Here is a 25,086-nt window from a genome sequence, read left to right as displayed (position 1 = left end):
CAGTGACACCATTGGTATCCCAAGAGAATATGAAAAACAGAGTAGACCAATCCAACCCAAGTGGAGAAAGGGGTCACAAAAATCTCAGGCTGATTTCTTAGTAACATTTGGCCATGGGTAGAATTTTCCTTCTGGGTGATTTCCACACACTTTAGACCTTGGTTCATACTCTATTCAATACCCCACCCCCAATCCTGAGGAGGACTCAGGGAGGACTGACAGGCCTGTGTCAGCTGCCAGGGACAGAATGAGGGAGAAGCCTTTCCCAGTTTGAGGGTCTCTATACCTAGTTTATGTGAATCACTTGTTCTTATGATGACCAACCTCCTGACAGACATCCTGGGGATGTGGCCTTTCTAGTCAAGGTTGCAGGCATTTCAGGCAGGCCTCCTTCAGACAACATATTCCTAGTTTCCATGATTTCTAGATGGTAATTGTAGTCCGGTGGTGCCCATATAGATATAAATGACAGAAAGCTAGCTGAAACCCCTTCTGAGAAACTGACAGATTCCCAAGCAAACTAACTCTGAGCAGCAGACAGAAATGAGGATTTGAGATGAGAGTGAAGTCTGTAATGGAACACAGAAATTCATTAGCTTGAGCTTCCGAAATAGTTCAAGGAATTGGACCCAACTCTGCCCTTGTTGTTTGGAGGATGTCATTACTAATGTTGCAGAAACACTTTGAGCCACCATCTATCAGAAGTCTGATGAAAGAAAAAAAGCTAACATTTCACAATTAATGTTGAAAGTGCAGTGATTTGAAAGGCCCTGCCCTTCATAAACTAAACAGCATTCTACATAAAGAAAATCACTGCTTCCAAGTTACCCAGCTCTAGGAATGACCCAGAATTCCACAATGCTAACCCTGCAGTCCATAAGAAATTATTCAAGTATGTATTTGAGTAGTTCTGCATTTTAATTTAACCCTTTGAAACATTAATCAAACCATGGCTAATTATAGAAATCAAGGAATTAAACGATGGAATCTTCTAAAAGATATTATTTAAAAGGCAGTTTATACAATTACTCGTATAGATGTTTGCTTTAAAGAGGAAAAACAGTTCTACTGTAATGAAAAGGGTCTTAGAAAATTAAATTAACAAGGGGGGACCAGGCTGATATGAAACTAAATTAGCATCAAATGCAAATTACAGGGTACTTAATGGTAGAAACAGGTGCAGAGAAGAACTCTAAATGAGATAAATGAATAAAACATCCTTCTCCACAAATGTGGAAGCTGACACAAAGTCAATGACATGAATAATTCAGCAGTCTCCACACTGCTGTTGAGGTCAGCCTGCCTTGACCTTTGAAACAGGAAGTAAAATTCAGTTCAAATTTGACTGACTGGAAATATAACAGTTATTTGGTTTTTTTTATATATTAAAAAACCCACAGAATTTTTTTCAAAAGACAGACACAGGAAATAGACAATAGAATTATAATTTGATCTAAAGTCATTGACTAAGCACACACAGAAAAACTCATTAGATAAGATTTTACCCAAATCATGTTTCAATATGGAAATCCCAAGAATAAAAATAATTAGAAGTGCATAGACTAGATCCTCAGTGTATTGATCAAATTCCCTATGGGAATAAATCTCTAGGTCTTTGCCCTGTCTTCATATTATTTTGTTGTGTTGATGTCAGTATAAAAGAAGCATGCCATGATTTCTTAAGGCACATATTCTTATTAGTAATGCAAAGTTTTGTCTTACATTTGTGAGATTAAAATTTAGCTGAACTGGATTTGAGCTGTGTAAACATGCTTCTTTTAAAATCTTCATTCCGACCTAATAGATGTTGCACCACCATCACCCCCCAAACTCATTTATCTTATACAAACGCAACCTGAGTTCTCCAAACAAGCTATTTTCATAACCAAGTGTCTCCTGCAGTTCTATACATCACTAGTGCTTCCTTCTCTCCGCCACACACTTCAGAAGCACTTGGGAAACTGGTGAGAGGATTCTCCTAACTTCAAATCAAGTCTAGTGCATTAGAGATAAACAAGGTATGACAACAGAGCAATTTCTACAAACTAGAAAGACAGAAGAAAGGATGTGGGATGCCATCCGGGCCTTTACTTCACGGGCTGGCAGAAGAGATGTTAGATAATAACAGTTATCGATGCCCTCCGATTGGTTCTATTAATGGGACCAACAACATGGCTATCTGCCTTTCATCTGGCCACTCTGCTTGTCGGATAAAAGTTTATGTTGAAAGATGAGCTTCATTTGAGTTAGACTTTTTAGACTTAGAGAGAGTTAAAGCTACACGTACACCTTAACTATTCACAAAAACACACTAGAAAACTTGGTTTATGACTGTAATTGCCATAGGAACAATGATGTCTTTCCCAAATCCACGTGCTTAGCTGAGACAGAATTACAAATGTCGGGTGTAATGATTTATCATTGTCATTATTATTGTTGTTATTATTATTATTATTAATCAAACCTCACTGGACAGTTACTAAACAGTGATAAACCAAACACTGCTGATTCGGGGTTTGCCCATGACGACTGACCTGAGCGGAGGCTTTGTATACAGAGTGGCTCCCTGCTAAATGAGGGCTCTGTAGAGCCAGCTGGTTCTCATTTTGAAACAACCGGCTTCTCTATCCCCAAGTGCTAAAGAAAATAATCCCAGCCATCTATGACTACACACTTGCACAGAGGCAGCAATGAGAATTTGATTGTGGAGATAATTAAAGTCATTCCTGGAACTTCCAAGAAAAAAAAATAATAGTAAGAGAGTGGAAAGAGGTGTGTGGGGTAAGAATAGTCAATGATAGTACTTAAAATGGAACTAGGACTAAGCATTGTGTGAGGAGAGAAGAGGGGACACCCACCCCCAAAAGGAACTTGCTGAGCCAGCTCAATTCTCCCCCCTGCTCTGCCTCTTCGTGGGGGGATCCACTGTGCAGTTTTCAGCCTCCAGTATCCACTTCAGACACCAAAGAAACGGAAGAAGCTACATTGACTAATGACACACCACTGTTAGGAGTTTTGTGGAGTGTTTGTTTGTGTGTTAGTTTGTTTTGTCTTAGTTTTGATCTTAAATAAAATACCCATGGAGGCTCCTGGCTGGACCCTCCAACTGTCTTTCTCGGCTGATCTGAAATGACAAGATGAATGTTAACGAACTAAAGCAGTATCAGACACTTGGAGGCACTCGATCTCTCAGTCTTCTGGAGGGTTGTTATTTCTTTAAGGTTATGCTTTCCAATAAAAGAATCCACACATGCAGAACTAGAACAGCATTCTGCTTAGCCCCCATTCTCTGCACGCCTACAGGTCGTATAGGCCATGAGGAAAGCAAGGATCCTATAAGCCCTCTGTCTGTGCTATCTTTGCCTTTAGCAGGAAGGAAAGATAGACTCAATGAGAATTCCGGGCCTCTCAATTAACCTGATTAGTTCAGCACATTGCTCTCATGAATGACAACTTATCTGGAAATAAGGGAGAACTTCCTTCAGTGGGCGTCTCCAAAAGACACAGAGATGCATCCTATTAGATATGAGAGACGCCTGTCTCCCCTTCTCACCAGCTCACAGGTCAGAGAAGCTAGGCTGCTGGACCTGCTGCCTGGCTACATTTTGAGTCCTAAGGACAGAAGGCAAGTTCCCATCTGCGCAGGAGACCTCAGAGGAGGCTGAGAAATGGGATGCCCCATGGGCAACTTCAAGCCTTCTTTCAGCGTCAACCAGGCACATGATAGGATTGAGATGGGGGCAAGAGAATCTTGAGGGTGGGGGTAGAGAAAGAGAGAAGGGAAAATGTATTAACCCTTCCATCACAAAAGGACCATGCTTAAACACTGGCCACCGTAACACTGATTTCACATTCGATAGAGCTGGAACTTAGTTAAGTTGCCACGCCAAATAAACAAACAAACAAACAAGAAACTTTTTTCTGAAAATTCTGAAACAAGCAGCTTTTCTCACGATGGGGCATACATGTATTACTTCCCTAATTCATGTTGGCACGTGTAATAGACAAACCGCTTATCAGAATATATTCCTGAAAACGTGCTTTGTGAGAGCACCAACAGCAGGGGTTTTCACTTACGTGTCAGCCCTGTGATTTACTCCATCAATTAAACAGTTAGGCAACGAGGAGATTTGCATGGTAATCGTGTGAAGAATAACATTTTTTAAGGGAAACAAGTTTAATATTTTATCTTGCATTTTCCTGTTTCTTGCCATCTTTAATAGCAGTCCCGCTTCGATGCTTTATGGTGTGGCTGTAACAAGCCTGTCTTGAGGCCGAGAAGAGACCACCACATTCAACAACTGTGCTTCTCACCCCTTTCCTTTCACAACGCCATACTGCAAGCGTCTACTGCGCGTGAGCGAGGTATTGTGGCGAGGGTTGGGGATAGGCAGCAACCAGCAGCTGTGTCCACTACCCCACAAGCATGCTGTCATCAGTCTCCGAAGCCCACCTGCTCTACCATGTCTGGCAATGTCCCAAAGCACTGAAGTTTGGATTCCGTAGCAAACAGTCTTAGCAATCTCTCCATTTCAGCCTGTATCTTCTAAACGACAGCCACGAAATTCTCAGTATGTACTGTGTGTGCTGGGCTTTCTGCTGACAGCTTATAGATGAAGAAATGGGCACTAAGGGTCCTACGGTGTTACCTGAGCCAGGATTTGATCTGACTTCACTGCCCACAGTCTTAACTAACCTGGACCATGTCAGGGGTGTGTAATAAAACCATGGGGTTTGCCCACGTTCAGTACCACCAGCTATGAGCTGCCTTTAGTCTGAAGGGATCTTCCCTGTGCATCTTGACTCGGTCTTGTATTGTGTCCTTCTATTTTAAAGAAGTCAGTACAGTTGGGTATGGCAGCATGTGTCTGTAATCTCAATACTCAGAAAAAAAGCTGAAGAATCATAAATTCAAGGCCAGCCTAGGATATAAAAGACACTGTCTCAAAAGAAAAAGGGAAAAATCAATAATATTTACTTACTATTTCCACATATCCCCTCCCCCTACAAAAAAATCTTCTGAAACACTGAGAAAGTTTCAGGATTCCAAAGCCATGTTGGGTTGCACAGAATTACTTTCAACCTATGTCTCTCCTTGCAGATTTTCTGGGCAATCATGAACATGGTGTGAGACAAAGAGTAGAAGCACAATAAATACTTGTGGGAGGAAAAAGAAATGAATGATGTCTTGTCCAAGAAGGCACAACCAGCAGGATTAACTCAGCAAGGTAAGTCATCTTATAAAAAAGTTTATCAAATTAGGCACAGTGACCCACATAAAATACATTAGGCTCGGTTTTCCAAATCTGACTTCAAGGCCTTGGGATATCTCAACCCTAGTGTTTGTTGGGTGTTGTACTTGTTACGTTTTTGTAAAAAGAAAAAACATAATTGTGTGTGTGTGTCTGTGTGTGTATGTGTGTGTGTGTCTGTGTGTGTCTGTGTGTGTCTGTGTCTGTGTGTGTGTGATATTGGGGACTGAACTCAGAGCATTTGCTCATTAGACACACACACACACACACACACACACACACTGTATCCACTGAACTAAAGTACTGAGGCTTGAAGCTGTAATCCAGTAAAGAGATGAATGTTCCCATTTTGAAGATTGGAGCACTGAGATGTCAAGGCAGATAGTAAGTAGTCATGAAGAATCTGGCCTGTCAGCAAGGAATTGCAAAGTCTTTGTCTTTGCCATTCATTGTTCTCCACCCTCAGTAGACTTCTCTCTGGATTGTTACTTTCATTTTCAACCCCACAAGTTAAATGTGTTACTAAGTAGTAGGAAACTGGGCAGGTTCTGTGTTTAGAGAAACACATGAAGAGATGAAATGTGGCTCCCAAGAAAAGCAAAATAAAAGGCACACCGTGAGGTACTGGCAACTGCTTCGCTAGGTGATGAGGGATGGCGGGGAGGAAATCAAGCTGAGACCTGGAGGTGCAGTTTCTCAGCATTTGCTCAGGGGTTAGTCCCTTAGGCTGCACGCCCCCATCGGCTTGCGTTCACTGGTGGGAAAGGAAGCCTCTGAAATATCACACCTTACAGTGATCAGGGATTTTGTTCACTTTGCTTTATTATGCTCCAAAGTTGGTCTTTGTAAGAGCATACAGATGTCCCAAACAGGGCAACCTCTGCATGTAATCCCAGGAAGATGGTATCAAGTGGTTTGAAGATACTCTGTGGTGTATACAGCATGCCATAGAGATTAGAGTTAGAATTTAAGAAAATATCAAGACCGTTTAGGAAAACAGAGGTTTCTGACACTGTTGGAAATGGTTTCAAAGATCACTGAGTGAAATCTCACCAAAGAACTTCCTAACAGTTAAAAGAGAATGCTCTTTCTGTTTTCTGTCTTCTTTTCCTCTGTGTGTGTGTGTGTGAGAGAGAGAGAGAGAGAGAGAGAGAGAGAGAGAGAGAGAGAGAGAGAGAGAGAGAGAGAGAGAGATCAAACCTAATGGCAATCCTAGAGTCCTTAAAAGTAACTAACTTCCATCATTTGGGAGAAAGACATCAGTCAAGAGTGCATCCAAAACTATTTTTTCATTATGAGATATTACTAACAGATCAAAAGATTAATAAATGGGCAACATAGTTTCTAAACGGGAGAGCCCCTCAATAGTTAAGTATTGAACAATAATAAATTGCCAAGAGAGTAGTTGTCGACTCTGATCTGCAAATGGAGTAAAAGAGAGCTTTGGTCAATCATGACTGCTCAGGAAAGATGGAGAAAAGTGTGTGTCTCCAGGAATAACTCCTCCTCTGTGAGTCTCCAGTGTCTAATCCAGCTCCGGCAGTGGCAATTCCATGTGAAACACAGAAGCCGATGCCATAGAACAAGTTACTTGAACATTCTACTCTGATCACTTTCAACTCATGAGTTACAAGGACTCCACAAGGACTCCACCGTGACAGTATGGCATCATAAGCCCCCAGTGTCCACACCCTATGAGGACTGCTTGCTCACACAATATGCAGCCCCACACATAGCATCAATGCTTCGTCAGCTGAACAGAGAAAGAGTCATAAAAGGGGTCTTGAGAAATTCTTGACAGTGATTATAAGAGCTCCCCCCACCAAAAAAAAAACACTGTCATTTCAAAGTCTGAATGAAAATGTGGCAGTCTTACCCAAGCCGTGTACAATATTATACAGTTACCATGCTCAGATTAAAAGGCCGGCACACACTTCATTTAACTCTGTTCCCCTTCCCTGGCACTTAAAGCGTTAAAGGAAACAATGAACGAAGGAGTGCGTGTCCAGAGGAGGATTTACTGGCATTTACTTTTAATCTATGGCCCTTCACTCTGTAGCTTATCCAGCCTCTGTCAGTCTTTTTCCTCCTTTATATTTCATGAGGAACCCCCCATGCTGTTCCTGGGAGACAGAGCCCAAGTGTCCATAAGCTTTTTCTCAGGTAAAAAGAGAAGAGAGAGGAAGGGAGCAAGAGCTAACACAAAGCTAAGAGGCATCTATTAGATGTCACCAGGCTTTTGTATTCATGTCAACGATTCAGGATTAGAGTATTTGAAATAATCTTATTGAGAGGAACCAAAAGCCCACAGAGTAAGAAGCAGCTCCCGTAGCACATGGCAAAAGGCACAAACAATATCTTATTAAAGATGTGTTGCCCAGCACCATTACTTTTTATTATATTATGAAACTATTATGCTTCAAACAGTAAGTGTGATGCAGGAGTCATGGAGGACCATTTTGGAAGTTATTGTGTGGGATTGAACTAGCTTCTCTCTCTCTGTCTCTCTCTCTGTCTCTCTCTCTGTCTCTGTCTCTGTCTCTATCTCTCTCTCTCTTTCTCTGTGTGTGTGTGTGTGTGTGTCATACTTTGCCAGCATTAAGGCAATTAAAATTCTATTATAACAAGTACTGTAACATTAAAACCCTCATTTGCTCCTGGACAAAGGCTTGTAACTGGAGAAATAGTTTGCAAGGGACATTTATCTTCATCTACCCACACTCCTAAAGACAGCGCGCAACCAAAGACAGACCTGTACTGTTCACCATATTTCATTGGTTGCAATAGGAGTCACTTTTATACTGTCCTGAACAGTGTATAGTTACATGGCTTATAAAGAGATGGAGAGGGGAGGTGGAGAGGGGAGAGAAGGGAATGGGAAAAAAGAAATGAAAGTCTATTTTAGATAACATCTCATGCAAATTAAAATGATCAAAATACCATCTCTTTAGACTGGAACTTCTAAGTGGGTTTTTTTATATCTGGCCAACTTTTTTTTTTAATTAGAGAGTTTGGCTAGGAGCTGGTGGTAGCGGGGAAGGAGAATTTCTATCAATGGAGTGTCACACTTGCAGGAGGGTTGCCTGGCTTGTTTTCAACTCTAAACAACTTATTTTAAAGTAAGAGCATGTTTATTATACTGGCGAATTAGAATCGCCAGCAAGCTGTGCAAAGTCACTGACACACAGGAGCCTGCAATTCTTCCCTGCATTTTCCCAAACTGTTTCAGAAGCAAACTTACAGTGACGTGAAATGCAAAGCCACACTGTGAGCCCACACACGGCTGCGTTCCACACACACACTTGCTGATGCCCTGAAGCTCTGTGAAACACATTTCTTGGAAGTTGTGCCATAATTTGCTTTACAGGAAAACCACTGTTGCTTATTATACAGTGTCTGCTGTAGTGTAACACCCTGCAAAAGTACTTTGTATTATGATCTACTGTCAGCATATTTGAAACGCATTTTAATGTATCCTGGTTGTGTATTTGAGAATAGCTGATCGCAAATGGAATCTAGATTGCTATTAGCTAATTGTATTAGTAATTTTTTTTATCACAGTAGCAAGCCGTACCCAAGTATTCAAGAGCCTGGCTCATCCTCAGAATGGTACCATGTGATGTGTGTAAAATTGAGAATGATACTTGCTCACATAAGTCTCGTCACTAATAATCACATGTGAATTCCCACTGAGAAAACAAATGTTTAAATGCACTAGGGCTAGGAAACAACTGTAAATTCACGCTCTGTGTTGATGCCGACTCTCCACTGTTGAAAAGATACGAACCTCTCAGAACAACCAGATGGACAGCAATTATCCGGCCTGGGGCAGCATGAGAGAGTGAATTCCTCTTTCTTTGGTTTAACTGAACGTCAGAGTTAAGACATGAGGTGGTACAGAAGGTGTGTCAGAGCTGAGAAACGCATTTGCACCTCTGGTTCTTGGTGACCCACACAGCAGCTTGCATGCTGCGATGAACAAATCTACACTGCTCACTGGTTAGCAACGGGATGAAGAGAAAGATAAGAACCAAAAGAGCAATAAACTGATGTCTCAAGCGTGGCTAAGGGTCTCAATCGCAAAGTTTAGGAATCGTATCTTCATGTTCATCTAAGGCAGAGGTTCTCAACCTTTCTAAGGAAGCAACCCTTTAACATAGTTCCTCATGTTGTGGTGACCCCACCCCATAAAATTATTTCACTGCTATGTCAGAACTGTAATTTTGCTACTGTTAAGAATCATAATGTAAAGGATATATGGTAAGTGACCCCTGTGGGGGTCATGACCCACAGGTTGAGAACATATGAGAAACAAAGACAAAACCATTTTGTGTGGATTTGGGGATTTATCATTGATCATCAAAGACAGAGTTACTTGCTAAAGACTCATATGCCTTCAGAAATTCAGGGTAATACATTTTGTCACTCGTGCTCAATGGTTAAAAATTACCTATGAGTGTCCTGAGTTTACATGTGACTATCAGTTTGATGGTCACAAAGTCACGTAAAAACATAGGCAACAACTTAAAAAAGTTAACGGGATGATAAGGTAACACTGTGCTTCTCTACGAAATCTTGCCTCTCCGCCTGACAGCTTATGTTCTAACACGAATCAAGTTCATATCTGAACAATGCCAGCATGACCAAGGTTTTCTATTCAAATGACCTATGACTTGTGACATGAGCATTCCAGTTATTCCCTAAGTGACAAGTCCATTTTGCATTATAATCATCACAAAACCAATTGATATTACTTAAATGACCATTCTGGAAAAAAAAAATCTTAGTCATTTTTTCCTCTTTTTGTTTTATTGTTTTTGTTGTTGTTTTGTGTATTGTTGTTGTTGTTGTTTTTAGGAGAGCTTTGGATAAGTGTTGACTGATCTAATTCTAAATAGGCTAGGGAATTTGTGTCACAAAAGTCATATATTTTCTTTAATGTCATACTTTGTGCTCTGTACCTCTGACCTCTAAGCATAGACACAGAGTCTTACAATGGAAAAGAAAGGCAAGGCAAGATTGTGGTGATCAGCAAACCGCAATCATTAGACCAGTGTGTGTTGATGGGCTTTAAAATCCAAGTTTTAAACGCTGACTTTGGGAGACCCAATGCTTGCAGGTTACTTGAATCACATTGTACATAACCCTGAACTGGGTTTTAACTGACACACTTTATGAGACTATCTTGTATTATTTCTATCACTTAAAAACAAATTCTGTGTGTTGACAGCTAAGGACCTACAGCCCTAAGAACTTAGGACTTCATTTGCTTAGTTGATGAACTATTTCATCCATCACACTGATGCTAAGTTAAAGAACAATATAAAACTATCCCTGCCCCCACACATTCTCGCCAGAAACATCAATGCTTCCTGTGAAAGGAACTGTATGGTAGAATTTGAAGAAAGAGGGATTTTTGTAAGGCCGTCTGTATTCACCCATCCATCTCGCCACTCCAAAACAAGTCTAGGAAAAATAAAGATTTTTTTTTCCAACCAAGCAAGGATGCCAATTGTAGCTAACTAAATACAGGATAGAAGTTTTTACTTTTAATCTGTAAGGTTAAAGCATGCATAACAAAGTTTTCACAGAGAAACAGAAGTTGAGTGAATTTTGGAAAAGTGGGTTCCCAATTCAGAGTACCTACGTGACTTTTGTCATTATCCTCTTTTCTGATTCCTACAAAGTAAAGCTAATTAAGAACCTCCGTCATTAGTCTTCCAGAAAAATTAGCACAGCTTATGCTAATTACTCCTGCAAAATTTAATAAACTCGTTGAAATGGGAATAGTCTAATGAGGTTTTATTTATTGAACTAAAATAACTCTAAGGGAAAAGGTTATGACACAAGGATATCCAATGTAGTAATAAAACTACAATGTACTTAATTTCTAAACAGGAATTTTATTGCAAACCTTTTAAATTCAAATCTGAGTTAGTATGTGGATGTTAAATCAATCCCTGCCTTAATTCAATAACTGGAAGTCATTTTTTTGCTTTTCACTTTAACAATAATTACCACACAGAGCCCTTTATCTCAAAGATAATGAAATTTGCTGTTGTTAGTTCCTGTTCATCAGCTATTAAACATAACACATTTGACTTTTTCCATGTCTACACAGTCCAAATATCTGGATCATTGGGCACAGGCTGGGGTTTTATGATTCTTAATCAAAGTATTTGGCATTGAGCAGAAATGTAACCTAGAGGTCGATTCCAGATGCACCCTTCCTATACCACATAGCAATTGTCCAGTAAACATGTTGACAAATTCTCATGACTGAAAAAAGTAACTTCGGTCATATTTTCTTACTTTGTTGCATGCCACTGGAAGGAAATAGAAACTTGTCTGTAAAACTGTTGATTTTGTTAATTCCATTATATAGATATGTATAGGTATAGATATAGATATAGATAATATACCAAATTGGTCTCCAAATCACTGGCAACAAATAATGTAGCCAAATTTTAACACAGAAATGGCTGGCCCTGCACCAGTGCTGTGTGACCAGAAAGGCTCTTCCATCTACACTATAAATAGTTTTCCTGAATAATCACTGCTAAAAGTCTTTTGACTCATAAAAATAGCAGTGTTCTTCCAAATTCTGAAGGTCAAGCAAAAGGAGCTAGAAATTATTAGCTTTCAAAACGAGGTGACTGTGTGTTACAGCTATGGTAACTTCTAAGGCCGCAACAGTCCACCCCTTGCATATTATAAGATTTGACTGTTACTGCTGAGCAGAGCAGGCTTGGGGACTCATATTCATAAATCTGAAAGCAAATCAAACCCTAAGCACGTAATAGATATTATGCAATCTGTAACACGGAATGAAATTGGAAACTGAAATCCAAACACCATTGCCATCATATTTTCCCCCTTTGCAGCAATTTTGTGCAGTTGAAAAATATTTTCTGTTTTGTCCTTCCTTGTCTAAGTTCTTGTGATTTTCAACCCTCACTATTAGAAAGAGAATTTTCACATATTGTCACAGGTATGACTGAAGGTTTGTTTATTTTTAAATCTTTGGCAAATAGAAGGGGAAAATAACTTTAAACACTCACGTGTAAATAAAAATAGCCAACTGGGAGCTTTGCTTATCAGCTGGTCTCATTGCCTGAAATGATAGTTCCATGGCAGACAGTGGCAAACACCAGCTAATAAATGTACATTGGGACTTGAACACATCCAGGATGTCTCAGACGTTTTTTAAAAATGCCCCTACCTTAAAGAAATCAAACTAGCTGTACAAGGCTTTCTACTCTGTCTAACTGAAAGGGGCGTGGAGGTGAAGGGAATGAAGAGGATAGATGTCATGAATAATATCTCTAAAGCCACCAACTGCATAAAGTGCAGACTTATTTTGCCTAAATTGTTTGAACTCCCCCAGCCGAGAAACGGTTTTAAGTACCCTACTGGGACAGATGCAAGGCGGCGACAATAGAAGCCACACTAATGCAATCCAGGTAACACAATCCTGTTTCAAAAACATGGAGCTGGCTAATTACAGCCCTGCTGAGTCAAGTTTCTCCTGCCATCGCAACCCACAGAAACAGGTCAAAATCAGATGTTATTCAAACCACAGTCGTATCAGCCTGCTGCATCAGAGTCACAGCTTAAAACCGAATGAAGAACTTTAAAGCTTAACCCAGTCACAAGCAAAAGAGAAAAAAAGTGTTTTCGTTGCGGGTGGCACGTCACCACATAAATCTCGAAGGACTATGAGGCACCACAGAATCCTTATGGTTTCAAAGTTAGGGGAGTATCTAGACTGGCCCTTTGGTGAGATGCTCTCTTTTTAATGCAGGAGTAAGAAATATTTGCTTTAAAAAGAAAGCAGTGTTCTGAAAGGTGTACACAAAAGACACCAACAATGGGGGGGGGTAGGCCTTTGACCCTGTTCGTTTGCTGATTTTTATCTTCCATGGCAGAAAATACAGTTTTATGAACAACATCTCTGCTCTCTCAGATAAGCATGCCATTCTCATTCAACAGACACCGGACAACATCAATGTACATTGAACCTTCACCTCTTTTAACATGGAATTAAGATGTCAGTACACATATCAACTATGTACATTTTCGTGACTAGTAGCATGAGATCTCTGACAAAGCTGCTTGGTGATGAATATTGAGCTAAGAACCTGAAAACTCACACATGTCATAAGCAACAATCTTTTGACAGAATCTCAGATGAACAAAATAGATGCCTGGGTTTATTTCCCTGAAAAATGATAAATCAAAATTTTAAAACATGAAGTATCTGACAGATTGTTTTTGTTGCATCTTTGTGTTACGGTTATCTAAGAGAGTATTGCTAAAGCCCAGAAAAGGATGTTCATGTGGCTGCTGATTTCCTCAATGAACGAAAACTCTTTCTTCCCATAGTGAGTAGACCTAGCTGACAATTGACAGTCTCTCTAAAGCTTCCAGGCCATTTAATTCTCAATGAATAATGCTACATAACAAATGGCTTATCATACATGTTTCCATACAATGAATTTCAATAATTAAAATGTAAAATGAATATTTGGGATGCCATTCTGCATAATGTGTGCACACTGACTCAAAACTGCACTGGCGAACTGAAACAGATGTATTATTCTGCAGTGATTTACTTGGTCATGTCAGATTAGTAATATGGATCTGTTTAAAAACACAATAATTAAGACGAGCAGGATAAATTAATCAACTTACAATACTGTATGAGCTGCAATCAAGCCCAGAAATAACAGCAGAAAAATCTCGGTTCACAGATCTCTTTAAACTGCTTTTATGCATAAATAAAACCTTAAAATGTAGATGGATTACGTCCAACAGAACTACTGTAGCTAAAAGTGATAATGATTCAAACATTTTTCAAATAAAAGTTAAATATTTATAAGCACCCAACCACATTTCATAAATCACAAAACTATTATTATTTTATTTCTGAAGCTTCCTGATACACCATGGGGACTGAACCACAGAGAGTGAGGAATGAACATACACATATATATATATATTACTTTATGAGCATTAATCAGACACAAAACCAGAGCCATCCAAGAAACAGGCCTCCAAAGAACATTCCGTATGGCTCTCCCAGAAATCACAATCACTCGGCGCAGTATAAGTCAGGAGCAACCAGCAAACTTCAGCCGCATGCATCCCTACCCCTCTCCCATGAGCGACACAAAGCAGGTGTTTCATTATAATGAGGAGTAAGAATCCAGTGAAAGAAGAGTGGTCCCTACCTGTCAATTATCACTGGATCTGAGGGAGTCTCATTTCGGTTGCCACAGCTTTTCTTGTCACAACAGCGGCTGTGGAGCAAAAGCGAGAGGATTTAGTAAGAACCATTACAATGTAAAATCATCATTTAAGCAGACAGAAGGTTCAAATTGCTGGGTTGCAAATGCTAGAATTACCACAAAGCTATACCTGGTAATCAACGGATCCCAGGAAGAGAAAATTCTATTTGGGTCACTTATGGGTTAATGGCCAGGCTTAACCTCTCCCAGCTCAGACAACAGGAGAGGGAGAGGGCCCTGGCAGAGCCAGGAATGCAGCCTTAAGATGGGGTCTCTCCTTCACTTCTCCGGGTATTGGCAGAGTTCAATGTGAAGTACTGTATTCTCACGTCTACCCAATGAGAATATTCAGGGTCGTGGGTGGATCAAACAGTCTTCCCTCAAGAACACACTAATTGTGTGGAAGGCGTCAATAATGAGGATGAATGATTTCGCTGCCTCTAGTCATCCTGTGTGAAATGGATTCTTTTTCCTCCTCTTTTTGATGGGTGGCACTTCCTTCAACCACAACCTTCTCAAAAACCCCAGAGCAGTGACGGTTTACACTTGAACACCTCCTTGAGAATAAAGGAACACGTGATCTACGCAAAGAGAGGGGGGAGGGCAGATGAAAGTGCAGTCCTTGCTCAGCCCTCCGGCTTTGATGGCCAGCACTGGCCACTTCCTTAGTTTTCTGAGAGTATCGGGGACAATGGAGCCAGTGGCTAGCACAATCCTGATTGTAAACACTAGAACACAAGAACAGCCATGAACAAAGAAAGCCCTGCTCCACAGAGCCCATGCTGTTGTGTCCTTGAAACTGCCAGGTTAAAATAAGTAAGTAAATAAACAAAGAAATAAAAGTTGTCTCTTTCAAGACGGGGTCTCAGGCATCCAAGACTGGCTTCAAGCTTGCTATGTAGCTAAGGGTAATCTTGAACTTCTCCTCCCATCTACCTCCTCAGGGCTGGCTAGGATTATAGGTGCCTACCCACTTCAAGGTATGGTGTTGGGGACTGAACTTAGGGCTTCCCGCATGCACTCTATCACCTGAGATACACAGCCCTCTGCTGAAAATGTCATGTTTCTGACAAATATCCACCCTCACTCAGCAGCAAACTATCGATCTGAAATAAGTTTGTAGGTAACAAGCTGTTCCCTGGCTGGTCTCTACCAGGATACACTGTGGAAGAACATGCTGGATCAGTGAAGAAGGGTGGAAGGTTTGCCAGGAGCTTGACTCCACTGCATACCATAAGTAAAACAGGTACTTTTCTCCATTCCTCTTATACATTCTAATGTATGTAAATACATACATGCACTCACTCACACACACACACTCACATACACTCACACATACTCACATAAACATACACACCCCCACATACATGCATAAATATACATACACTCACACACAAGTATACACACACACACACACACACACACACACACACACACACGTTCTAAATTTAGATATCTGCTGGAGACTACGAAACGTTGAATTTCACTTTTCATTTTCCAAACATAGGAAGTCTTTCAGCAAAATTGAGACACCTCCCTCCTCTCTTTCACTGAATCCCTGAGAGATGAATCAGCTTGGGGCTCGCTCTGAGTCTTTATTTAAAAGGCCAAAGAACTGCATCTCCATTCTCAGAGACTCAGCTGAAAAGCACTGTCTCCCCCACAACCCAATCACTTTCTGATTCACACGAAACTTTTCTCTGGGCCTAAATTCTGTTCCGCTAGTAAGTCACACTACACAGTGATGACCAGGTATCCTATCTGAGAGACCACTAAAGATGCGGGGGAGAGGAAATGTTAGGAGTTGACATGTGTGCAAAATAAATAAATAGCTAAAACTCAACACCAGGGACCAACAAGATAGCTCAGCAAGTAAAGGTGCTCATCACCAAGTCTAAAGACCTGAATCCGATCATGATCCACAGGGTGGAAGGAGAGACCCTACTCCCTCAAGTTGTCCTCTGGCCTCCATAAATGCACCATGAAATGCATACTCACACACATGCACACACTGAATGTATAAAATAATTTTTGAAAACCTAACTTCATTATTCCTGAGAGCTAATACTCTCCACCATTGTTCTCTCTGCTTGTTAGGTTAGCATCATCATTAAGAATGGCTTGTCCAAGCCGGGCGTTGGTGGCACATGCCTTTAATCCCAGCACTCAGTAGGCAGAGGCAGGCAGATCTCTGTGAGTTCAAGGCTAGGCTGGACCAACAGCCTCCAAAATAATACAGAGAAACCCTGTCTCATAAAAAACCAAAAAAAAAAAAAAAGAATGGCTTGTCCAGCTGGGCAGTGTTGGCGCACGCCTTTAGTCCTAGCATACTGGAGGCAGAGGCAGGCAGATCTCTGTGAGTTTGAGGCCAGCCTGGTCTACAGAGTGAGTTCCAGGACAGCCTCCAAAGCCACAGAGAAACCCTGTCTCGAAAAAGAAAAGAGAAAAAAGGAAGGAAGGAGGGAGAGGGGAAGGGAGGGAGGGAGGGAGGGAGAAAAGGAGGGAGGAAGGGGGAAAGGGAGGGAGGAAGGGAGGAAGGAAGGAAGGAAGGAAGGAAGGAAGGAAGGAAGGAAGGAAGGAAGGAAGATGCCAAGCAAGAACGGCTTGTCCAGTTAAGAACCCAAGATGGGGCAGTATCAGTAAAAACTTCATGTTTATACCCTTGTCTCTACTCCAAGTTCAAGAAGCCTGAGCTATGCAGAGGGAGTGATTGCCAAAAGCAGTCCACTGACACAGCCATGTCCCCTTTACTCAGGCAGGAAAGTAAATGAGTGAGAAAGCCTATTCTTCCATCCTTCTCCTTCTCAAAGCAAGTAGACCCTTGGTACCCTTACCCTCACCACAGTCCTTCCTGGGTGAAATGTCCTGGGGGAACTCTTCCAAATTGCTTGATTGTAACTACGGGTGAGCACCCCCCCCCCACTTAAGCACAGGACTTCTCTCCCTACCCACCATTGCCGTCCTCAGCCCAATAACTTTTACTTATTACTGGGAGTACTGCAAAGCCTCCCTCTTGGTTTTGCTGTCTCCACTTTGACTCCATCTAATAGATCTGTCCAATCCAGCAGATGTTTTTGAAATGTTCAGGGGACAGTGCCATTTCGTTGTCTAAGACCTTTGAACAGCTTCCCATTGCACTTTGAATAAATCCTTGGTGTGGCACAATGCCAGGCCACTGACTTGCCACCCTTTCTTTTCAGCTTGCCAAGCTCCAACCTCATGGGCCAGTTGTGATCCCTGCAACATGACATGCTCCATCAGACCTCAGGTCCAAGCCAGGCAAGCTTCTTCTGGGCAACTCCTCTGGTCCTTCTACACTCAATCACTTTTCCTTGGCCCTTAGAAGTCAGTGTAGTTACCCTGGCTTACCTGACATTTCACCCTTAATCTAAATTAAGCTGTTTTTCTCTTGGGCAGTTACTACTGTGCAGCTCAACTGCTTACTTATGTACTGGGGCATTTTGGGAGTATTTTTCCCATTCTGTCTTCCCCTTCTGCTAATTCATATGTGTCATGAAGGTAGAAACTGCCCATATCAATTACCTAATGCATACAGCTTGAGATAGACTATCAGAGTTCAGCTATTAAATGACTCAATGAATAAATGATTGAATGAATGGATGAATATTAATCAACAACTTTATGAATAAGTATGGTGTCCTGGGGGGACATGCAGAGAAGAAAGCAAAGCTGACTACCTAGGCAGACATTGTGTACTCTATCCCATCCCATACACCAAACCACCTTGTGCAAGCAAATGTCACTCTTGGCCCCAGAGATGTTTTTCACCTTGTGTATAGACCTCATCTCCACAGCACAAAGATGCCCAGATAACAGTAAGATGAGTTATACCCGATCTCCAAGGAACCCAAAGACATTGGCATATGGAAAGAACAGAACAGGAATTAAATAAGGAGATTCGAGAGGACAGAAAAAGGAAGGAATGGAAGTCACTACACACTTAGAAAGAAAAGTTTATACAAAATATTAAAACTAGCTGAAATAGGTTCCTGTTTCTTGAGTCACACTGCTGTATCACGTAGTCAAGATTACCCACAACACCTCAGCAACCACAAAAATGTCTACAATATCACTCTGCTAAGATACAAAGAGAGTTAAGGTGGGATCATGCAATGTCCCTCACAGGTTCCTATGAAGTCTAAACCATAATTAGCTTCACTGTTTTGGGAGGTTCTGGAGACTTTGCAGTACAGGGGATGGAAGGGAGCTGACTGGAGGAAGTGGGTCTCTGAGGACATGTCCTTGAGGGCTGTACCTTGCCCTGGGCTGTTTCTATATCCCCATTTCTGCTTCATCATGGGCCCAGAAACACAAAGTAACCATCGATTGAACCCTTTGAAAAATGAACCAAAAGAAATTCTTCCTCCCTTACTCAGTTTCCAACAGACACTATCATATCAGTGAAAGCTGACAAAGACATGTGCACAGCCACGTTTGTACACATAATACATGTGTGCATGTATCTGGAAGTTCATATATGTGTGTGCACATCCATATTCATGGAATTCTATACACTAAAAAGAAATAAGGTAGAGTTGATACACTATCATTGAAGATAGTCTGAACTGACCCATTTTTTTTCCACGAAAATCAAACCAAGAAAGATGGGCACTGATCTCCGTTATACCCAAGGCAGGCATTAACAGGAGGGGCAGGCTAAGAGAACAAAATCACTAATTTTTAGGCAGAAGAGGGCTTACACTAAAGCAATCCTGTAAATGATCACAGGAAAAAGTAAGCATGTTGATCAACGCAAACAGGATGAGCATGCCTGAGGCCCCCATCCATTCACACAGCATCTCTCTGGCTCCTGCCATCTGTGCCTGTATGGGCTGTGCACATGCTCCCTGCAGCAGGCATCTAATAAGGGGAGTTGGACTTGCCCAATTTGATTTGTCCAAGATCAGGATCCCCAAAAAGCAGGCAAGTGTCATTACTTTTTGCATCCCTTTTTAATCTGCAACCCAAATGACAGGACTGCCATGTGGCCAGTCACAGCAGTAGGCCCCCCACACCTGGTGTGGGCTACAAGGACTGGATACTCAGAACAGCAACCTCTTGCTCAGCGGGACCATGTATTTCCCAACTAGTGCTGCACACTTAGAGAAAAAGCAGACTTAGGCGTCCCTTCTTCAGCAGCCTAACCCAGGTGGCAGATTTCTAGTGAGCTGACTCACTGGTTCATAAATCAGGGCAGGAAACATCTGAATGCTCCCTAGTCCTGGTGCCTGCAGATCATCATCTCAAGCACATAACTTCTTTCTGGAAGTAGAGCCTCTTGCCACTGGAGACATGTGCCATTTGGGTAGTGGGTGGGGACAATTAAGATCTGAGTGTTGTTATGCACCTCCGATTGGGCCAGAACTCACTATCCAGCACAGGCTAGCCTGAAATTTGCAGCAATCCTCTGCCTATTCCTCTGCCTCCCAAGTGCAGGGATTACAGACAGATGCAACCACTCCTTGCTAAAAGAGTCATTTCAAACTATGCATCTCAATAAAAATGAAGACTCCTACCCTCCTCAGCCAAAAGCAGCTAGAGAATGGGCTATGTGAATTACCAGATAGCCTGATTACTTACAAAGGGGATGAGTTCTGAAGGAATCTGACCCACTGACTGTGTCCTTCATCGTCCCTTCCACACCTAAAAGTTACCTGTTTTCAGAACACTCAGTCTTCAAACACCCAATCTTGCCGACCCTACCCGGTCTGTTTTACTGGGCACTCTTGGCCCTGTGAGTTAATCGGGTTGTATCTGGAACTCTTCTCTCCTAATTGATTTTTTTCCGTGTTTGCAAACATTGTCTAGTCTTTCTTCATTTCTCTAGCATTCTTCCTGTAAGAGTGGCCAGCATTTCTTGCCACTTGGGTCCATTAAAAACCATGGTGCCAGCCTCAGGATACCAACATGATTCTACTTCCTGAGTCACCAGTGACCCAGGGCTTTTCTCTCCTTGGGCTCATCTGCATCCCACCAGCACTAAAATCTCCCATGGCTGATTTCCCTACCATGACACCTCCTTCTTTCATTCTTGTGTTCAAGATCCCTCCTAATTCTAGAGTGGGACCTTCTTACTCAATGCGATGATTCCTCTCCTCTACTCCTCTTCCTCCATGCTTCCCAATCCCACCTTCCATGCAGTTACAGTTTTCACCTTTGAAAAGCATAGTCTGAGGTTGGTTATCATTGACCAAACCCCTCTTCCCAGCTTCAGGCCACCGGTCTGCACAGTTATAAACATCCACAAAGCAATCCTGGCTGGACCACAAACTCTCCTTAAGGCAGCCTCTAAAGCCCCTCTCCCTTCTCAGCTCTCTCCATTCCCACTGCTGTGACCCATCCTCCCTCTCAAGTGACACAGTCCTTTGCCTCAACGTTCCATCATATTAGAGCCTTTGCCCAGTGAAATCTAACCGGCTGCTGCAAGCTTCCAATGTCAAGCTCTCCTACTTCTTCCTTTAAACTCAACAAGCTCTTGCGCATAGTATGTACTAAATGATGAAGACACCGCAACTGTAATGAAACAGGTACATTCAGGTTTTGATAGACACTAAACTTCCTTTCAATATTTTCTTGCCATCAGTTACTTTGAGCAACAAAGTACCAAATACTTGGCCAGGCACAAATGATGTCTGTACCACTGCTTCTATTAATATTGTCTCAAATCATAACAGGCTTTCAGTTCTGACTCTGCCAGGCATCATGGTAATAATTTATAAGGACTATAACATTTAACCTTAACTACTACTCTATGGGATAGTATTAACGTCTCATTTCACAAATGGGACAGCTGAAGCATGGAGGAAAACTGAGTCACTTCCCAGTGTTTATGGGGCTTCCTGAATAAAGGCTGACACAAGGGCGCAGAGTCCTATGAAGTTCAAAGCACCTGGTACACTGGACTGCTTACAAGGCTGACACAAGGGCGCAGAGTCCTATGAAGTTCAAAGCACCTGGTACACTGGACTGCTTACAAGGGCATATGACTTGGGCCAAGGGCCAGAGGTGCTTCCCTGGAGAAGCCATACTTAAGTGGGTGTCTGAAGATGGGAATCAGCCTAAACCTGGAAAAGAGAAAGTAAGAAAGGAGGGAGAGAGGGAGGGAAGTAAAGAAGGAAGGAAGGAGGGAAGGAAAAAGGAAGGAAGAAGGAAGGAAGGAAAAATCTAATAAGGAAGCAAAAGTAGCAAGCTAGCCTGAGAGTCATGCTTCTTCTACAAAACAAAACAAATAAAACAAAACAAAATAAGATAAAATAAGCAAAAATTCTTTCCTAGTGTGGGTGCCTATAACCTGCCCTCTTCCTGAGCACTGGAAATGAACACCTGCTGTACTCAGCCGGCCTAGAAAGCAGGATAACAAGATGCCCTACCAAGCTAGGTTCCATTTAAACATATAAGTCAGGGTGCTCACATAAGCAAACCCCTTATAGAATCCTACTCTTCGCCGAGTGTTGGTGGCACACACCTTTAATCCCAGCTCTCGGGAGGCAGAGGCAGGCGGATCTCTGTGAGTTCGAGGCCAGCCTGGTCTACAAAGTGAGTTTCAGGACAGCCTCCATAGCTGCAGAGAAACCCTGTCTCGAAAAAAAAAAGAATCCTACTCTTCAAAAACACAGATTCATGGAACCATGTTATCTTAAAAACTTCCCCACCATGATTGGTGTGATAGATTCCAATTCACCAAAAGGCAGAAACTCTCTCCTAATGTCACAGAAGTGCCCTGCATCATCAAATCAAAGAGGGTTTGTCCCCAAGAGTCAGTGATTACAAACTAATGATGTCAGTTCCCTTAGCCATCTCATACAATGGGGTCACCTCCACAAAACACAATTGTTTTTCCTCAATTTACAACACGTGAGACACAACTGTCTCTTGCTTCTCTTTTCCCTTTCCCTTCCACTTGCCTGTGATGAACAAACAGAATGCGCCAAACCCTTTCTTGTGGAACGAAATTCTCTGCCTCCTTCATCATAGCCAGTGTATTATAAACATACAGCTTTTGTGACATCAACGCAAAGTTTTATTGTGCCGTTAGCTTTGATAGAAAGCACTGCAGAAAGTTGTTTAGAAATTAAATATCTAAAACAAGCTATTTTAAAATCCAGGGCCTTCACTATTTCATGTCTGCAATGGAGAAATTTCATCTTGGGGAGAGCAAGCTGTCTTTCACACCATATGGCTAATGGTGGTGCATAGCAATTAGCCAGGCTGATTAATGGTGAACAGATTCTAATTTTATGCTTATAATTGAGGCTGCATTTGCACCCCTGGTGCAAATTCAGCACATCCCAACTTCCACTTACAACAGGCAAGAAATCAAGAGAAATAGGATGGTATGGAAAGTGAGAATTTTTTTTTCCTGAAACCCCCTAAAGAGCATCAGATTTGCAATTTAAAAGACTGTTAGCCACACAATAGATGACAGGTTTGTGTAATGGGGTCATGGCAGCCTGGTAAACAAACAGTACCCCTTCCACATCTATAGGCAACCAGGAAAGCTGTAATCTGTAACATTAGCAAGATGACATTTGGAATATGGCTTTTCCCTCTTAGCCACGCGGTACAAACAGCATCATTTGCCTTCAGTGGTTTGAGGATTCTATTTTTGCTATTTTTATGTTTCTGAAAAATAGAGGGAATGTCAGCAGTAAAGCACAGCAACCAGCATCATAAAGCACTTTGGACCAATGAATTTTAAAAACAAGGAAAATATAAACTGCATTAATAGAGGGGAGGCCTGTGCGTGAAAGGCATAATATATCTCTAAGTAGTTCAAGAATAGAATTCTCTCCAGCATAATCCAAACATATGCAGATACAAAATGCAAATAGACGATGTACAGATAGTGCTTGGCCTGTTGGTTGAAATCCATCTTCCTGTTTCCTGTTTTGCTACAGTCGTGTGCAGCTAGCTCTACATAGAGGGTTCCGTCTAATGGTATGCTAATTGTAGAAGGCTAAAATAGTAGAGAAATGGTTGGGGAAGCAGGAATACAGGCAAGGTCATGTTTTACTGCTTTTCAAAATGGATATTGCTCCTTTAATTCAGCTAGATTACATCCAGTTCACACACACAGGGTAAAACCAACTATTCCCACTAACATAAGGAATCCCACACCATTTGGGAGTGTTCTGCTACCGTTTTAACTCTGAAGAAAAAAAATCCTAGTTTTTAGAATAATTAACGAGTTTTACAAATCACTGAAATAAAATGTATGAAACTCTTCTATATCTTCAAACTATAAATCAGAAGTATATTTTTTTAAAAAAGGAAGAATGGAACTTTTAGTGACACAATTGTTAATATTTGGGATTTCGTTCAGGAAACACATAACACATGAAGCCCTTTCCATTCTATTTCCACCTGTAGAGTTTTGAGATTGTTTTTCAGGACAGTGCATGAGTGACGGATGAGGGCTACCCATGCCGAGAAGGCAACTGAAGACTCATTCAGATTGGTCAATGACATTCAGCAGCTAAGCACACATTGTGCCAGGGAGAGCCTGCTCAGCTAACAAAGCAATTAGGAGCCTTCATCTGATTCAGAGTGGCATCTTCCTGCTTTATCCAATTACTTGAGAGATACAGGGAACAAAATGCTGGGTTATTTTACAAGGAATAAGAGCACATGTTAAAAGGCTGGCCCCTGCTCTTGTCCCTCTCCTGTGCAGGCCTGGCTGAGGCCATGGAGGTGAACATGGTCTCAGATGCCACTTCAACAGCATGATTACAGCCGAAAGTGAAACGACTCCTATGTGAGGAGCATAAATTATTAGACCTTTTAGGGATTCCTTTTCACTACCCTCCCCCAATCACAAAGCTCACTACCCCCCAAGAAATATCAGCTTCACATTCAGATATGAACAGGATAACTCAAAAGACCAAATGCAAGCAGAAAAGAAAAAAAAGAAAGAGATGAGTTTAAGAAGAAATGAGGCTTGGGTATGGGGGTTATATTAAGTTGAAGAACTCAAAAGGAGGAACTATAACTTTCAAGTTGACCCAAACAGAAGACTCTGTTGACTTCAAGAGAACTCTCATTTTACTAAGCTTGAAGTTGAGTGCAAATGTCACCACTAAGCAGGCTGTATTGTATTTGACTCCACTGTGAAGGATGAGAAAGGGCTCTGCTCTGTTTCAAAATGCAAACTGATGTCTTCCGAGATGAAATGTAACAAACAATTGAGAATGGCCGTGATCTGACACTACCAAATACGTCTAAGAATTCTTTCTTCTAGATTATTCACTAAGAACAAAATAAACATATACCCAACCAATGAAAGTGGGTTTGCCTAGATGTAAGATCCGAATTCATCTTTACTTTGCAGAGAGAGAGAGAGAGAGAGAGAGAGAGAGAGAGAGAGAGAGAGAGAGAGAGAGAGAGAGAGATTCCTTACCTGCACATGATCTCATGTGTGAGCAACACTCGGCACATTTCAGGGTTCTTGTCTTGGCCTTCATACACTATGGCCTGAAAATAAAGGCATGTTTTTAGCTAAAAATAGAAGCAAGTAGCAGAGCATT

The 25,086-nt window shown here is 41.5% G+C and overlaps 1 protein-coding gene across 6 annotated transcripts in view; it reads right to left on the bottom strand.

Annotated features, from left to right (window-relative positions):
* The window catches only part of Ebf1 (EBF transcription factor 1), a 385,469-nt gene that overhangs the window by 344,987 nt on the left and 15,396 nt on the right, over window positions 1-25,086 (bottom strand). For all 6 annotated transcript variants that reach the window (XM_040748482.1, XM_040748483.1, XM_040748484.1 and 3 more), the window contains exons 5-6: window positions 24,960-25,033; window positions 14,486-14,554 (exon numbers count right to left, since the gene is read on the bottom strand). In XM_040748482.1, the coding sequence (XP_040604416.1) occupies window positions 14,486-14,554; window positions 24,960-25,033 (143 nt within the window). The remainder of the gene's footprint in view (window positions 1-14,485; window positions 14,555-24,959; window positions 25,034-25,086) is intronic.

This window comes from Mesocricetus auratus, unplaced genomic scaffold (genome assembly GCF_017639785.1).
Source record: "Mesocricetus auratus isolate SY011 unplaced genomic scaffold, BCM_Maur_2.0 Super-Scaffold_100007, whole genome shotgun sequence".
Lineage (NCBI taxonomy): Eukaryota > Metazoa > Chordata > Mammalia > Rodentia > Cricetidae > Mesocricetus > Mesocricetus auratus.
Note: the sequence above shows the minus strand (reverse complement) of the source record. Positions and strands in the feature narration are given on the sequence as shown.